General features: G+C 37.3%; 1 protein-coding gene across 2 annotated transcripts in view; it reads left to right on the forward strand.

Annotated features, from left to right (window-relative positions):
- Positions 1-18,222, forward strand: part of col24a1 (collagen type XXIV alpha 1) — an 80,096-nt gene that overhangs the window by 40,143 nt on the left and 21,731 nt on the right. For both annotated transcript variants that reach the window (XM_077607642.1, XM_077607643.1), the window contains 16 exons: positions 751-804; positions 886-939; positions 1,975-2,019; positions 2,580-2,633; positions 4,124-4,168; positions 6,833-6,886; positions 8,724-8,777; positions 10,500-10,553; positions 11,639-11,692; positions 13,428-13,481; positions 13,612-13,656; positions 16,217-16,261; positions 16,915-16,968; positions 17,525-17,578; positions 17,663-17,716; positions 18,073-18,126. In XM_077607642.1, coding sequence (XP_077463768.1) covers positions 751-804; positions 886-939; positions 1,975-2,019; positions 2,580-2,633; positions 4,124-4,168; positions 6,833-6,886; positions 8,724-8,777; positions 10,500-10,553; positions 11,639-11,692; positions 13,428-13,481; positions 13,612-13,656; positions 16,217-16,261; positions 16,915-16,968; positions 17,525-17,578; positions 17,663-17,716; positions 18,073-18,126 — 828 coding nt within the window. The remainder of the gene's footprint in view (positions 1-750; positions 805-885; positions 940-1,974; positions 2,020-2,579; positions 2,634-4,123; positions 4,169-6,832; positions 6,887-8,723; positions 8,778-10,499; positions 10,554-11,638; positions 11,693-13,427; positions 13,482-13,611; positions 13,657-16,216; positions 16,262-16,914; positions 16,969-17,524; positions 17,579-17,662; positions 17,717-18,072; positions 18,127-18,222) is intronic.

Here is an 18,222-nt window from a genome sequence, read left to right on the forward strand (position 1 = left end):
GCTTGGCCAATCAGTGCTGCAAGGAATTTATATATCTTGAATTTGAAAAAAATATATATATATTTTACACTAAAGTAGGGTTTGGCAAATGCGCATATGAAACTGATGGGGTTCGGTAGGTCTAACCAGGTTAAGAACTAGTCTAAATGCTGAAACAATTTCAATTTCAAAGTTCAACATGTTTTTGAAACGACGTTGGTCTAGGTGGGCCATCAACAAAATAGCTTTTTCAAGAAAGGGGAGAGGTCCCAACAGGAAGTTGAAAATGACCTTTGCCATTTTTTGTAACCCTAACTTAAAAGTGCTATAACGTGGCTGTACTTTAATGTATGTGCACCAAATTTATTGTACTTGATGATTGCCCTGCAGTAATGGGTTCTGTAGGGCTCTTTTGCCAAAATTATTTTCCTGTGGTGGCCTTTTGTTTCCCAAAATTAGGAAGTACTTTGGTCTGGCTCTTAGAAAGTATGTATGCCCATGGAATTTGGAATATAAGGCCATCTAACCTGACCACCACACAAATGGCTGAACTTAATTCCCTATTTCTTGTAATAAGCTATAAGGAGGTAGTATTTCATTTCTATCAGTCAAATAGACACTGATCACTGTAAACTTTAAATGTAATGAAGCAGGTGTTTCTTAACATAACAATAGATATTTAGAAACACCATGTGCTATTTTTACCTATACAACCTACAACTTTTTTACACAGAAATTAGTTTCATGCATTCATGCTCAGCCATTTTCTAGGGTTTTCCTGGAGATATTGGGGTACCTGGGCCCAATGGGCCCCCAGGACCTAAGGTATGGTAACAATTTCTCTGTGTTTTGTATCAGGCTGATGTAAAAAAAAAGAATCCATTAATTCACTGTGTTGCATTTTAGGGTTTGCAAGGAGCTAGAGGTCTTGAAGGCCCATTAGGGCCAAACGGAATGCAGGTAAGATATTGTAACTAGTTTTAATTATTTCAATATTATTTACTGTTACGATATATTGGGTGACAAAAAAATATCTTCTTGTGGAGAACAATAACTTAAACTTTATTTTTCGTGGACAAACCAAGTGTGGCTCTCGAGCAGTGTGTTGACGTCCCCCCATGTCATGGCTGAGAAGCTAAGTTGTCTATCAACAGAGCCACCTTCACGGCCTTATCTACAGCATAAATCCCTCATAATCCTAGTTCATTTTTTCTTCCTAGTGGTTACCACTCGCTTGGTGTCCTTGGAAAAGCATTTTGTTGCCGTTTTCCAAATGTTCGCTTCTTCATTCTTGATATAACGCAACGCAGATTCATTTATGCTGTAATAGCGTCCTACATGGGTATACTTATTGCCTGCTATTGGCATATCTAGCGACCTCACTTTTTTGGTCACTGCCATCATATCTAATTTTTCTTGGGCTCACTGGATGCCTTAAATGGCCAGGGATGCTTAGGAGGCATGTCTAAAGCCGATTCGAAAGCCAAGCAAAGCTGGAATAAGCTCGGCATGGTCTTCCTCCACAAGGTATTTGCACAATGCGAAACCCAATCCAAACAAAAGGGGAAAAGGCAAGACGTCGTCCTTTTCGGCCTTTTATATCGTTTGGCATGTCATTCTTTTACGCTGAAATTTCGCTTCTTCGGCGGTGCTCTTCTGCCATTTTTCATCTCCTGTCTTCCGCTTGCAACTTTAGTGTAAATTTTGAATTTTTTTAAAACATTTTTTATTTGGATACTTAATACAAAAAAAACGCAATGTAGGTTGTCAGTGTCTGGTTCGACCTATGGATTGATCCTTGGGGCTGATTGTTTTTTTTGTCTTAGGGCTGTTTAATTAGATTCTTTTTCTATTCATTGAGTATACTGGCGTGAAATCAGCTCTTTATTCCACCTCATTAATTTTTTATCAAGATTCAAGGTGAGAAGAAGAGAGTGTGTAAATGTTTCTGCAGATACTGTATATCAGTTGATATATTCTACTATGTTTTTGCAGGGTGGAGAAGGACCACTTGGCCCATCTGGCAATCCTGGGGCAAATGTAAGCACTCTCAGTTGCTTTAAATAGTACAAATACTGTGCATGCATTCTTTTCTATTGGGTTATAATTTGCACTATTTTTCATAGTTTTGGGCTGGCGACAAACACTAAAATGCGACTTATCTATATTCTATATGTATTATTATTATTTTTTTTTAATCTCACCACTGACTGCCTGATGTTTTTTTGGCTATAGTTATCTGAAAATTCTATGTCAACAGATAACTATTTAGCCTGTTCTCCATTTTACTATTAATACTTTGACGCATGTTTGTTCTCTCTTTTTGATAAAATAAAACATTGCCCTCCCAAAATTGCAATTTCTATTCCAGTGCGATTTATATCTTATTTTTCTCTTCATTTTGCATTGTTTGGCTGGTGCATCTTATACTCTAGTGCAACTTAATGTCCAAATGAGATTCTTGCAGATAGTTTTAGAAAATTAATCTTACTATCCAAGCCAATGGAATGAACTGTGATAAATCAGTCATGATCTGAAACATGTTTTGAATTTTACACGTGGGATTATGTGTACTGAATCAGTGTTCTGTGTCATTTTAGGGGCGACCTGGAAGAAAAGGCCACATAGGTGAACCTGGTCCAGATGGTCTCCCTGTGAGTCTACTTTAATATTGTCATTCATTCATTTTCTGAACAGCTTATCCTCACAAGGGTCGCTGGTGGTGATGGAGCCTATCCCAGCTAACTATAGGCACCAGGCAGGGGACATTTTGAATCGGTGGCCAGCCAATCGCAGAGCACAAGGAGACGGACAACCATACATGCTCACACTCATACCTAGGGGCAATTTGGTGTGCTCAATCAGCCTTCCCTGCAGATTTTTGGAATGTGGGAGGAAACAGGAGTACCTTAAGAAAATACTTGCCGCCCCTCTTTGATATAGTGTTTATCCAATATTTTTCAATAATCTGTAATGGAAATTAGAGCAAAACTGCCTCTTTGTTTACTTATAAAGTTACCCCAAGTTTCTTTACACTTTTAAAGGCTTACAACTAAATTCACAGAATGGACTGGTTACAGCTCTGCCTGTCATTTAATTATTTTTTTCTTCTTAAAAAATTAAAATTAAAATTTGTTTTGTAAGTCATCTAGACTCCATGATGGCTGTTTTCCAACTCAGCTCAAGCACTGATTAAAATTATTTAACATTTAAAACACATATTACTGCTGTGCTGTTAAAGGTTACACATTAACTTATATTGCAGCAAAACAATGGGGCTCTCTCTAGTGATCCAAGCACTAAAGATAGCTTGAGCGACAACTACTGATTGAAAAGGAAGGAACCCTGAGGACATGAAGAAACATTTTGCGTTGGTTTCATGAGAAACCCAATATTTCCATATGAAATTCAATGGGGTATTTCTTTACTATTACTAGGCACACTGAATAACCTGTAAAGTTGAGATCTATAACTATACATTTGTTATGATTACACTTTAAAGGTAAATAAGTCTTACCTAGCTTTACAATGCATTTATTAAAAATAAGAAAGCACGGCATGGTGGTTAGTGGCTAGCACGTTTGCCTCACAGTTCTGAGATTAAAGGTTCTTTTCTGGCCTCTGACCTTCCTGTGTGGAGTTTGCATTTTCTGCCCCTGCCTACGGGGGTTTTCAGATTCCTCCCATGTCACCCAAAAACAATGCATGATAGGTGTGAATGATTGTCTCCTTGTTCCTTGCAATTGGCTGTTAACCAATTCAGGGCGTACTGCCGATGGCTAGCTGGGGTGAGGATAAGTTGCTCAAAACAGGAAAGAAAAAAATGGAAGTAAAAGAACTCTTCCATTTACAATCAAATGTCTGTAATTAATTCTTACTGTATTACATTTCAGCAAACAAATGTACTCACCTTTTTTCATTATTTCTTTTAAATTTATCATTAGATTTTTCATTGAAAATATGCATTTAGTATTTAAATGTAAAAATCATGAATTACTTTCTTTTTTATGAGTGTATGGGCATGATTGTGTTATTTTTAGACTGGGAATTGTTCAAGCTTTGTGCTCAAATGTCATGATGTTCGCACTTTCATTCTAATTTCCAAAAACTAATCAGTATTCTGCTTAACATTTCCTTCTTTCAGGGAGAGACAGGGGACGTTGGAAATCTTGGAAAAATCGGAACACAAGTGAGTTTTTTTTCACACAATAAATATTCGACCCAGAATGAACCCTTACCCTGTTGAAGTTTTTCATGAACCACCCTACCAAGTTGGAGATCATTACTGGAGTACACATATCAGAAGATTTAAGTGGTAACAGAAAACACTTTGAAGCTCTAAACACATGGAGGCTCAAATGATGCTATTACATCAGTTTATAGATAACAATGAGTCATAAAACATGAGATCTATTCATGAGACCGTTATTGGCTATTATCGGAGAAGAGGCATAGACCCTTGGCTAAGTGTCCCATAAACTGTCTCAAGTAAAATTTAACTGGGTGATTTTTTTATAGTGCACTTTACTAAATTTGAGTTAGATCCTGTTTAGTCTTCACTCAAATGCCCGAAAACAAAACTCGATCATTTTTTTAAAAAGATGCGCAGTGAAATGTAGTTCATATCAACATGAGTGCATAAATTTTCACAGTTTCACATTTACAGTACAAGCACGGGAAACAGATTGCAAAGGTTAAGAGATCTAAAGGGAGTGAAATACCAGCATGCACTCAAATTTGTGTTAAAGTTTCATACAGAAACTCTTAAGAAAGAAAACCAATGGTAAATGATAGACAGTGCCACATTGTACCACTTCTTGTCCTAATTAAGGGATTTGTGGTCGAATTCGAGAAAGCCATTATGCCTTCAGGCTACAACCCTTCTAGAGCACTTTGCTCCTAAATCGTTGGTTGTTTTTCTTACTTGCATGAAACGAGAAAAAAAAACCATTTAGAGAGTGCTACTTTTTTACTATCAGTCATTTTTGCTGAGCTGGATAAAGGCAAATTGATGCTAAGCCGTTAATTTACTGTGTACCACTTAACTTCAAGGCCTTGACTGCTTCCCACTCAATTTGTATTTTTTGGAAAATGCTTGTTTTAAGCCACTGTCTGGTTCATGCTTTAGCTGACATCCGCGCTGCCATTTAAAATAGGACCTTATATGTACATGTAGTTGTTCCAGACTAGAATCGTATTGATTTGTTTGTTGAATTAGTCTTCTTGGGTATTCAATCTCTAAGTACATACATTCTAAGATAAAAACTGTGTTGTTAATACAATTCCTTAAAAATTGAGTATCAACCAAGGCTCAACGGTTCTAATTGGTGAATTGGAAATTGGCTCATTATGTACCGTACAGTAAATGAAGTTAATATGAACTGGCAATTTCACCCACATCTTCACCAAAATTAATCTTTTCACAAGTGTTTACAGGTGTCTTGTGGAATCGTGATAACACTTAAAACAACATTTGATGATATCTATTATGCATATTAGTTTGCCATTTATTTATTTATTTTTCGCAACATTGTTCGGGTAATTATTAGGAAGCTGTAGACACAATATTGGATTGGAGTCAAAGAGGACTTATGCCTCAGTACTAGAGAAAAACATTATAACAGCATTGGTCCGTGTGGTTGGTCACTCGTGAGCCGGTGTTGATCTGTAGCAGGGCAGCAATATAGGTTATTTTGAAATCGGATGTTTTGATAATCTTAAATTCTTGGGTCCGTTTCCTCATTCTGTCACAGTATCACATTGAGCCTTGCTAGTGAGTTCATTTTATCCTTAATTCAGTCTTTATTGACAAGAGTATGTTAATGTCATGTGAAACGTGAATTATTTTGGCTGGTGAATAGCTCGGGTATTCAAAGAACTGGAGTGGATTAGGAAAGGCTCATTCCCGTAGACACTGTACCCAGATAAGATATGGAAAATGTATAAAAGAATGGAAAATGTATTAAAGAATGGAAAATGTCATTAATCTAACCACGATAATTATCTGTCAATCCCAAATAGCTGGTTTAGATCCGTGTTTCTCAGGGCGACATGGCCTAATAGCAATTGGGTTTGAAGTTCTATAATACATTTTGCCTTTTTACACGAGTGGGCGTAATTGGAAAGAAAAATGTAACCAGTTTTAAAAACGTTCCCTCATTCATCAAATGTATAATTTACATTATGACAAACGATTTACAACATATTTCTTGTACATAGTACAACACACATCATTTGAACTGGTCACTAACAAAAACATTCTGTTCGTGAATGAAAGTAATCCCACCAAGGCCAAAAAACAGTTACCTGCAACAATTTTAGGTTAGATATGTAATGGTATGCAACTTTTTTTGTTTGTTTTTGACCGCAAGACAACATCGTGCATATTCAAATGTTGTCTTAAACTTTTGTGGACAAACAGTTAGAGCCCTTTGTTTTAATTACCTCATTTCTGTACTACATCTATTCTCCTCCAAATCGTCCTTATATTTACAAAATAGTGTAAACATCAGTCATTATTTTGCTCCTTTGCTCTTATGTTTAAATAATTGATCCATCTATTGAATCAACTTAACCTCTGTCAGATCCTGAAATTTATTTGAGTTGGTAACTTGACACTATGTGTCATCTTGTAGCTTTATCCTTTAGTAAGCCCTCCCACCTTATTGCTAACCACGCATTGCATTGCTAACCACGCATTGCATTGCTAACCACGCATTGCATTGCTATGACCTATGGCATTCCATGTGTCATGATCGGTTGGGAAATAAACCTCAGCTGAGGAAAGATCGACTCTCAAATGGGCATAGCCCACTTTCCCTCTGTGTTTTTGACATATTTTCTATCTCTTCAGGGTCCGGTAGGCCTCATAGGGGTATCTGGCATGATTGGAGGTCATGGTGAAAAGGTAAGAGAGTGTGTTTCGCTATCATCATGTTGTCAATCAGCATCAGTGGCCCTGTAATTAGGGTCATGCTGAGCAGCCATAAATGGAGGCCCCAGAGGCCTATGAACACATGCCTCAGATAAACAGTTAACACTTATATATTTGGATAAAAAACAACATTTTCACCATTCTGATACAATTATTGCCCCAGCCCCTCCCACTATCGTTAAGTTTGTAGTTTAAAACCAAATGGGTTAACATGACACAACAGTTAAGTCTTAAGGGGGCCAAAAGCGTGTGCTACTTGAAAAAATGATTAAAGAGGTAGAGAGTACCTCGATTATGTGCATCCCAGTGGAAAGAGTCAGAATTTATTATGCGTAATAGTGGGAGAAAAATGTAAATAAAAGCAATTATTTCCCCAAAATTGCCGTTTTCAAATTCCAGTACTATTTCAGCCAATCAAATATGAGTATCTCAGATTTTTCCCCCTACTCCTCACACGTCAACTACCCACTGTAGTATGCGTATCTAGGAGAAAGAAAAATATTTCGACATTGAAAATGTACCGCACCTATCAAGACTGTGTCTTTGCTTTCTTAGCTAATTTTTACCTGTTTCGAGGGTTTTAGCATTAATATGCTCTTTGCCTGGCCCATGAACATAGCTGGTTCTTAATATTATTTCCTCCTTTATCAGATGTCAAAGAAATTTGCGTAATTAAATTCTTTGAGCAACAATATTTTACATTAAAGTCCCTTATACTACCATAATTTTCCAATTATAAGTCGGATCAGCATAAAAGTACATAATGAAAAGGAAAATATATCAGTTGCACTACAGTACAACTGACATTTTTGGGAGGGAAATGTTTTATTTTATCAGAAACAAACAACAAATACGTTAATGTAACAATAGTAAAATGGAGATCAGCAGCTTAAAATGCATCATTAACAACAGATTTTCAGATAGCTATAGTCTAAAAAAAACAATAACATAATATGCTTTCAGTGGTCAAAGCGAAAGAAAGGAAACATAAGTCGCACTTGAGTATTAGTCGCAGGTCCAGCCAAACTATGGAAAAAAAGTGTGACTTCTAGTCCGTAAAATGCGGTACTTTTTCGGAATCTAAGTAGCTACAAAAACACTTTGAACCATGTGGCTAATTAGAGTCAGATGCGCCTTACATTCTTAAAATTATGGTAGTTTTCTTCCCCAAATTAATTTGGACCTGTTAAAAATGACATATATATCTAGCCTTATTGAGTTAAAGAAAATATGTATAATTGCTTTTTCTATGTGCACTGTATTTACTTATTCCAATGTACTGCTTTTATCACCTCCTTTAAATACAGAAGTGCCTTGTGTGTCAGAACATGTTTCACAGGTGCTCAATTGTCAGTTGATTCCTCTTAAAGTCAAAACCTCCCCCTCGTTAAGTCACTCAGTCCCAATCACACTTTGACAGCATGAAAATTCCTTTCACTTGATGCAATATTTATTTTGTTTGTTAATATCTTCTGGAGGTTTTAAAATATTACAATCCATCTTTGATACAACTTGGCTAAGTAATCGTATGTCATGAAACCTCTTAAATGTATAAGGCAAAGTTGTGCATCTCTAACGTTTAATAACGCCAAGTGTAGTGTTCACCTCACTGACAAGGTTCTGATCACCTGTTGATTTTAAAGCGCCTGCTTGCTCTAGTGAAAACCAACCAGCTATGTCTCGTACCCTCCAAACTTCAGTTTCATAGTTCTTTGATGAGAAAACATGTGTGTGGTTTTTTTTCAATCAGTCAGGTCGTAGTTTAATAAACATCTGAATTAAAAAATATTTTTTGGGGTTCATTTCCCAGGGTGACCGTGGTCCAACTGGTCCAACGGGTCCCGCAGGAGAGAAAGGGCCACAAGTGAGTACATAGTTAAATTACTAAATCCAATATTCAGATTATTCTTATTAAAATGTTTTCTTTTATTATCATGTAAAACAGATCTGAAAATTCTGACAATGCACTAGTATATTATTTAGTAATTTCATTATTTAATTGTGTCATTGAAGCATCGCTGCTGGGCTTATAACTACCATTTATTCAACTTCCAATGTTTATCTATGACTCAAAATAACTATGTACTTTGTATTCTCAAATCTTATCTTATCTCTAGCTATGATACCTCTTATGATTCTGCCTAAATTTCAATTTAAAAAATTGCTACGCTTTATTGTCTTGATGTTTTCTCCATAGAATGGATAGATTTATACAATACTGACGAGGGTCGAGGGAACAGGTGGCCTAACCGGTGGGGTGCAGGCTTTCATCCCAACCAAAGAAGACGTTAAATTTTCACCAATCTGCTGGCTTAAAAAAGTATAATCATTTGATTGCCATCAGGAATACAGAAGAAACCTCATTGGTTAAACTGTCTGTGCTGGATCAGTTGGAACAAAAACCTGACATCTCAGGGGCCCTCAGTGGAATATAGTTTGGATGCCCTTGCTCTAGGGGGTCCTGTGTCGTGCAACCTGAACAGGTTGCTGGTACAAGCAGACATTTTGGAGTGTTTAATTAACCTACCATGCATGTTTTTGGGACATGGAAGTAACCAGTAACATATCGTCTGCGCACTGGTAGAACATGCAAAAACCAAACAGTTCTTTGTGTGGTTCAGATTAGGGAATACAGTCATACCTTGAGATACGAGCTTAATGCGTTCCGGGACCGAGCTCGTATGTTGATTTACTCGTATCTCAAATCAACGTTTCCCATAGTAATGAACTAAATACAAATTAATTAGTTCCCACCCTCTGAAAAAAAACACACAAAAACAGGATATTACAATGGAAAAACACATTTTTATTGGTTGTAATTCACCATCTACTAACAGAGTAACAAATAACTGGTTATGATGTTTAATACTAAAATGAGACAAAATTTAAATCTAAACCTTCTTGTGCAATAACCAAGGCAAAGAGGTTAATGTATTCCACCACGCTTTTCGAGGCGAACTCCCTGCTTCTCCATACATATTGGCGAGCCAGCTCAGTCACGCGTACACTACTCATGTTTTTCGATTGTGTTGTGCTTAATATCGATTGTCAACATATGCCTTTTCTTCGCACTACCCTTGATTGCATCGGCTTGCTTTGAACCCATTGTGTTTGCCTTAATTCTGCACTGACTAACTAAAGAAAAAACACGGAAAAAATGCAACGCTCCGCCAAGTGCTCGTAGAGATCTTTGCACGAGGGAGATGCGGCGAGAAATAAATCATAAGCAGCCTCTCGCGTCTCGGCCACCTGGCTGTCTCATATGCTCGTATCTCAAAATTTATCTCATGGCAAAGATTTGCTCGAGGAGAACATGCAAACTCCACACAGTGAGGACTGACCTGGGATCGAACCCTCGTGCTAATTTAGGGATCTATAAATAAACTTGACTTAATTTGGCTCAAGTATAGTTTACACTTGTGATCGGTCAAAATGAAAATATGCGAGCTTACCTCAGATTCAGGGTCAGTCTGCCATCATGTACGGAAAACATGGATAGTGACCACTGAAAGCAAAACCTCATGCTGTGACATTACTTGGACTGCAATAATGCTGTTTGCTGTCTGTGTTTCTTTCTTTGCTTAAGGGATATCCAGGGTTGCCTGGGAGTCCTGGTGACGTCGGCATGGAAGGCGCACCTGTAAGTGCCATATCCTCATTTACAATACTAGCATTATTGCTGTACATTTGTGGATGAAGCAATGAATTCTTAATTCTTATTGAGGAGTAGGTGTTATATATCAATTACAACTTGTACACTTTGCAAACACAGCTTAATTAAAAGTATTGATTTCCAGTGGCGGTCCGTGCATTTTCTCGTAGCGCCTTCAACGAATCAATCCAACCCTCAAAAACTATTTTATGGCTATAAAACCTCTACTGCATCTTCAGCTGCGGCACATAAAAAATAATCAATAAATCAATGCACAAAAATGGGGTAAAATCCACTTCCTAGCAGCATTTAATGATTAAATACAAATACTGGAGCTTTTCAGACATTACAACTGGGCCAGAGGGGTGATTTTCCCAGGAAAAGACAGCGATGAACGTCAATGGCGTACCGGCAAACATTGCCCGAAAATGGGGTAAAATCCAGCCGAAAACAGCATTTATTGATTAAATACAAATACTGGAGCTTTTTAGACATCAGAACCGGGCCCGGAGTATCATTTCCCCGGGAAAAAGACAGCGATGAACCTCGATACGTCCATATACGTCCATACGCGAAACTGCAAAAATTGCACTAAAATGGGGTAAAATCCACTTCCGAGCCTGCAGAACTGATTGTGAAGGCCTTGAGGCAGATTTCTGACCCTGGCAACAAATAATGGCTGAAATGTGATTGGTTAAATGCTTCAATATGAAAACACACATCTGGAAGCAGTGCAACCAGGGGAAAAGCAATGAAAGGAAGCTAACAGACAATTTGGCATTATTTAATAAGTATTGATGAACAAAATATAATATATGATTCAGATATTTCTTAGGCCAGCAGAGAAGGCCTTGAAGGCCCTGACGGCCCGCCACTGTTGATTTCATGGATCACTTTTCCTGAACCCCTCACTTAATTCTTAATTTGCCTTCTAATAGAGTCATTGGCGTAAACTAAACAATTCTATCACATTTCATTCATCCGTAAGGAAATAATCAAGAGTAGTTTCCAATAAACACTGTTTCTTTTAACATTACTTTTCCAACCAATATTGCTCTACATTTTTCTGACAGGGTCTACAGGGGCAACCAGGGAGTCCTGGCAGTGCTGGTACAAAGGGTCGTAAAGTAAGATCTGAAGTTGTGTTTTTTTATACAGTAAATCTGTACATATTTGTTCCCTGATCCTGTTTTATTTGCAAAGTATTTAAAAAAATGTATTTATTGTATATACAGCGCAGGCCAGACTCATGGCAAATATATATTCTTTTGATACCATCTAATGTCTTTAGACCAAGGGAAACATTATTTGACCTCTATCTTATTTTTTTTAGCAATTACAAATGCAGTTAAAGTTCATTCATTCATTTTCTGAACCCCTTATCCTCACAAGGATCACGTGGGATGCTGGAGCCTATCCCAACCAAACATGGGCACAAGTCAGAAATAAAATACAAGGAACAAAAAATGACACATTCTGGACACTGCATTTTTTTAAATTGTGATCTATGGCATCCCACAGTAATTTACCTATGCTGCTTCAAACCAACAACTTTTTATCCGAATTTCCCATTTCAACTTCTGTATTTATGTATTCATCAGTATATCTTTTGTTCTATGCAATGAACCACATACCCAACCAGACCACACATGCAACAAGTGAAGATCTATCAGAGCTGAGTTGGCTCAGGGTCTGATAGCTTGTTGAATCGGATTTTACAAACTGTTATAAAGACATTGGACTTTCTAGTGCTGAAGGTTATGTGGTCCATGGTTTGTAACTAAAAGATAAGATGTAATCATGCTCCAATGGCACTGAAGTTTCTACACCATTAATCATAATAGGAGTGAGGAGTGCCCTTTTTAATCTTTAATTAATTCATTCATTTTCTGAACCGCTTTATCCTCACTCGGGTCGTGGGGGGTGCTGGAGCCTATCCCAGCTGACTTCGGGCCAGAGGCGGGGGACACTCTGAATCGGCCAGCCGATGATCGCAGGGCACGAGAAGACGGACAACCATTCACACTCACACTCATACCTAGGGGCAATTAAGAATGTCCAATCAACCTACCATGCATGTTTTTTTGAAATGTGGGAGGACATGCATGGCGGCCCGGTGGAACAAGTGGTTAGCGCGTCGGCCTCACAGCTCTGGGTTCCTGGGTTCAAGTCCCAGTCGATCCACCTATGTGGAGTTTGCTTATTCTCCCGGGCCTGCGTGGGTTTCCTCCGGTTTCTTCCCACATTTCCAAAAACATGGATAGTAGGCTGATTGGACACTCTAAATTGCCCCTAGGTATGGGTGTTATTGTGCATGGTTGTCCGTCTCTTTGTGTGTCCTGCGATCTGCTGGCCACCGATTCAGGGTGTCCCCTGCCTCTGGCCCGGAGACAGCTGGGATTGTCTCCAGGACTCCCCGCTACCCTAATGAGGATAAAGCGGTTCAGAAAATGAGATGAGATGCAAGGGAAGGGCATTCAAACTCCATACAAGTGTACCGACCTGGATTTGAACCCAGGACCCCAGAGCTTTGAGGCCGACACACTAACCACTAAAACCACTGAGTCGCCATCTTTAATTCTATATTTTAATATAGGGGTTATCCTTGTTATTTAAGAACAATAAATTTTTAATTAGGAGCCATGAATAACGTCTAAAGATTTGGGGATACACAGTAGGATGTTACCAAATCATTTATCAAAATGTCTCATTTAAACAAAAAAACGAGAAAAAAAGAATACCTCCTGACTTGAGACAATATTGGAGATCGAACAAATCACGGTAAAACAACCTGGAGACTTGAATGTGAAAGACAGATACAACATGTTGATTATTTGAATAAAGACTTTATATACACCTCAGGGGCCTCGAGGTCATGATGGTCCAGTTGGAGAAACAGGCCCTGATGGCACCAAGGTAAACATTGCAAATTCGTAAAATCTGTCCTTAATAGTTGGTTGTCCCTATAAAAAAATTGTCTTTTTATTTTTTTCTCTTATGTTTTTTATAGATTTTGTGTCTTTATATGAATATTTTCTGCTTTCAGGGCAAAATTGGAGACACTGGGATAAAAGGAGAAACTGGCTTCATAGTAAGCACATTCCTTGTACATGTTTATACGAAGAACAATAAAGATTATAAACATCTTAACCATTCTTTAAAATTTGAGAAATCGTCCACATAACTCACATATTGCTGTCTTATTGTGTCGTGCACTTGAAATGCCTAACAACAAAACACATGCATGGAGTATTATCTTCCGTGAGTTTCCTTCTGTTATAGTACAAAGACTGACCTGTGAGAGGAGGCCTTGTGCCAGTTGGCGTGCCAATTTCCTAAAAATGCAAAAAAGTCACAGATTGGATTGGATTTGATAACTTTATTCATCCCGTATTCGGGAAATTTCATTGTCACAGTAGCAAGAGGGTGAGAATGCAGATACAGGAAAGGCATAGTTCCAAGTTAGACAATACAGTCGCAAAGGCCACAGAACAACTGCGAAAAGACTGTCAATAGATGTTACACAATTAAGAGTATCAGTTATTTGCTTATTTTTGAATGACACCAGTACAAACTTCTTTCCTTCCCTTTCAAGCCACAACCCAAGAGTCTGTTTGTCGGCCAATCTCCATGTCGAACACACACATAAGAATCACATGATCATGTTTATAGAACTGGTATAACATATTTACCCAGAACATGACCATTTTGCTATCTGTTTGAGGAGGGAAAATTTAACATGCAAGACATTTCTAAGTATAAAGTGAAATAATAAAAAAGAAAAAAATGCAATTTCTTTTATCTGTGAAAATTAAAAAATTACGTTAAAAAAATGTCACCCACTGAACAGATACCAAAACAGATGACAAAAACAGATACATTCAAAACAGGTAAAAACTACTTAAGAAAATTGAAACACACTGTTGACCGTTTCTGTACCCGTTTCCACTCGTTGCCTTCTCTTTTCTTGTTTAATTGACACATCTATGACAGTAATAAGCCAATGTGCGACATTCAATTGATACACATGCATTTGTTTGGCTAAAATAGAACTGGGATTTAAGTGTCTCACTAGCTTTTTTGCTTACCTCTTATTAAATGTGAGAAAAAATAAAGTTGTAGTGAGGGACACATTGTAGTATACAGACACTCCTCAACTTACGAACGCAATTGGTTCCGAGCGATTGTTCATAAGTTGAATTTGTTTGTAAGTTGATTTAGTGCTATATTTTGTATTATAATTTATGTTTAAGGCCGATATAAGTATATTGAAGGTTTATATAAGTGCATTTGTATGTTTAAGGCTTGTATAAGTAACACGCATTGGTTTTTACTGAAAAAAAAAACATTTAATAAAATGGAGAGAATATGTACAGTACTGTAGAGAGAGAGCTAGATTTATGTATTAGAATCTGGCCAAAAGAAGCGACCTAATGACGATTGCACAGTTTTCTTCTTTTTTTCATCATAAATGATGCAGTAGCACTGTATGGCATCATTCAATTGATTTGCAAACTTTGTGCAACGTTCAATATTTGGGTCCTGCTGCTCGATCTTTCTGTTTATAAATGGTACTGAATGTGCAACGCTCACCACTTTCCCGACGCGCATCAAGCTTCGTTATTATTGCCACTCGTTTCAAATGAAATGGCTTGCCTCTTCCCTGCAACTCCCTCAATAGAAGCCTTTAGCTTTTTACCAACCATATTCAATATTGGATGCATGAGATATTCAATGATACAAATGAAAAAGGTTCTTTGCACACTGGAGATACATTCACGCACTTCCGCATTGCAACGAAGAAGGTAGATGCTGGGTGAGCTGAGCTCTCACAGCGCCAGGCGTCGGTATTAGCGGCGGAAAGAAGTACTACTCCGAAAAAGACGCGAAATACAAAATTGGACTTGCGAACATTTTTGGACTTAAACGCAATTTGCAGACATGTTCGTATGTACCGTTGTTCGTAAGTTGAATGTTCGTAAGTAGGGGAGCGTCTGTACACCAAAAACTATAGTTCAGTAAAGTCAATGTTCCATTTGTAACATCACAATACAAACTGCTTTCCGTTCGTTATTTTAGATTTTTTTTATTTACCAGTCATTAAATAACTAGGCTGTTTTGTTATAAGTCATACATATTGTTCCATGCATAATATATATGAAATGATTGGCCTTCCATTCATTTTATATTTAAAGATACATAAAAAAATTGAACAGATTTCGTGAAAACGATGAAAATGATGTGGAAATCTGTCTGTTCTGCAAGCCTTCAGTTTGACACTAAAGTAAAAAAATAATGTTTGCCCTTAATTGTTGATTGTCGTACTATGGTGAAAAAGCTCATAACCTTTATATATTTAAAGATATTGACATCCCAGAAATGTGATTATATTATTTGCTTATTTGCTAATATTAGCCATTGTTTATCTTAAAGGTGTTTGATGTCATCAGTAGAGTGATTTTATGAGCAGTTACAAACCCCCCCAAAAATCTAAACAATAGGATTTGCTTACATGTATACACAAAGATTGCTTATGTAATGATTTATTCTTTTGAATCCTTCATTTAAATAGCTAAGTTAAACAATTACTCCAGTATCATATTTAGTCAATTGTGTCAAACCACTTCATATCCATGTTTCTTTCTTTGAAGGGCAAAGTTGGTGTTCCAGGAGAGAGAGGCCTTCCTGGGAAGCCTGTGAGTAATGTCACATTTTAGTATTGAAGATCATAACCACTAGATAGGTATTTGTTATTTTGTGAGTAGGTGGTGAATCAGAACAAGTAAAAAGATGTTTTTCCATTGTAATATCCTGTTTTGGGTGTTTTTTCACAGGGTGGGAACAGATTAATTTGTATTTAGTTATTTTCAATGGGAAAAATGATTTGAGATACGAGTAAATTGACATACAAGCTCGGTCCCGGAACGCATTAAGCTTGTATCTCAAGGTATTACTGTACTTACTTGGGACAGCTACCCACAGTGCATTTTCCTCACTCAACTCAGTCAATGGAAAGTACTGTAAATGTTTTTCAATTGAATTTGCTATGATTAATGCATGAAATTTACAAGTCTAGTCTGCCAATATTAGCTTCAGTACTGTTTCAAGTTAGTGCCCTGTCTCATCTTAGCAACACAACGTCTAGACTTTAATGAAGAGCCTCTTTCATGGAATAACGACCAACAGCGTTATTGTCCCATGTGTATCAGGCAGCACTTAAAATCTCATACATATTCATTTTGTTTGTGGTTTTCTCCTTAATTGCGATGGTCGTGTGGAAAAAAAAGAGGAGGTTGATTTATTCTTAGAGAACACAACAATTAATGGTTGACGTTATGCATGTCTCCAGGGTAAACCAGGTATTCCAGGAAGTAAAGGAGAGCTGGGACCTCACGGTGAGACTGTAAGTATGCCTCCTTCTTGCTTATTATCGCTGAATTATAAAAGCCATGTGGAAACCACATTTGCACTTTATGTTGATGTGCTCCAAATAGTCAGTGCTGGTTGATGTTGCTTCCTGTGGCTAATTACTAGGGTTGAAAGTGCTTGAGTGGAAAACAGAAGGCATTGTTTTAGTTTCGTCTCTGTTTTCTGCTCTCCATTTCTATCACATTCAAAACTTATAACATAACTCTTCCTACTTGGAGCTGTGTCGATGTTTTTTAATATTCCTGGAAGTCAGCCATGCCCTCGGGGAAATCAAGAATGTCAAATAATCAAATATTTGTCAGGGTGTGAGGTTTCCATAGCACAAGGGGAGGTATTAGTTATGGGTCTCATCTTGCTTCTGTCGATGTTATCAGGTTCCTCTATTGCATACGTGTAATCCTGCCTGTTTGTGTTTGTTTGAACGACTTGTGTATTATGTCTGTTCTGCTGATATATCACAGCTTTATGTAGGAAGCCAAGCAATGAGGCTACTCAATTCAAGGTATTTTACAATGTTTATTTTCTTGTAGGGACCCAGAGGACCTCCTGGAGAGTTAGGACCTGATGGAGAGCAAGGCCCTGATGTAGTTTTCCTTGAATATTCTTCAACTGGTTGATAAGTTGTTGACATTTATTTTTCTAAATACCGGTGCTTTCAACTTCCTTAGGGCGCACCTGGTTTAGAGGGCGAACCAGGTGCCATTGGAGAGTCAGGGTTGAAGGTATGTGTAACTTTGTAATGTTATGCAAGCACCAGAAAAAACGATTGAAATATTTTTTTAATTACATTTTTCAAAAGTGGATATTATTTTGTAATAATAGCAACATAGAAAAATATTTAATGTGCTTGTTTGATTTGCTTGAAGATACTGTTCAGACCATGTAGCTGTGTATATATATATACATATATATATATATATATATATACATATATATATATATATATATATATATATATACATATATATATATATATATATACATACATACATACATACATACATACATACATACATACACACACACACACGCAAACAAAAGTTTAACCCCAAGATGGCATTGTGTTTTGACTCCATAGGGTGATGCTGGGATTCAAGGAGATGGAGGTGAGGAGGGACAAGAGGGAATTAGAGTAAGTAACCTTATACTACGGTCTCTTTTTGGTGTATAAATAACCTTTCCCTTCTTTTTATTGATCTGCTCAGGCTCTATATTGATTCCATGATTG

The sequence above is a fragment of the Stigmatopora argus genome, chromosome 8 (assembly GCF_051989625.1).
Source record: "Stigmatopora argus isolate UIUO_Sarg chromosome 8, RoL_Sarg_1.0, whole genome shotgun sequence".
Classification (NCBI taxonomy): Eukaryota; Metazoa; Chordata; class Actinopteri; order Syngnathiformes; family Syngnathidae; genus Stigmatopora; species Stigmatopora argus.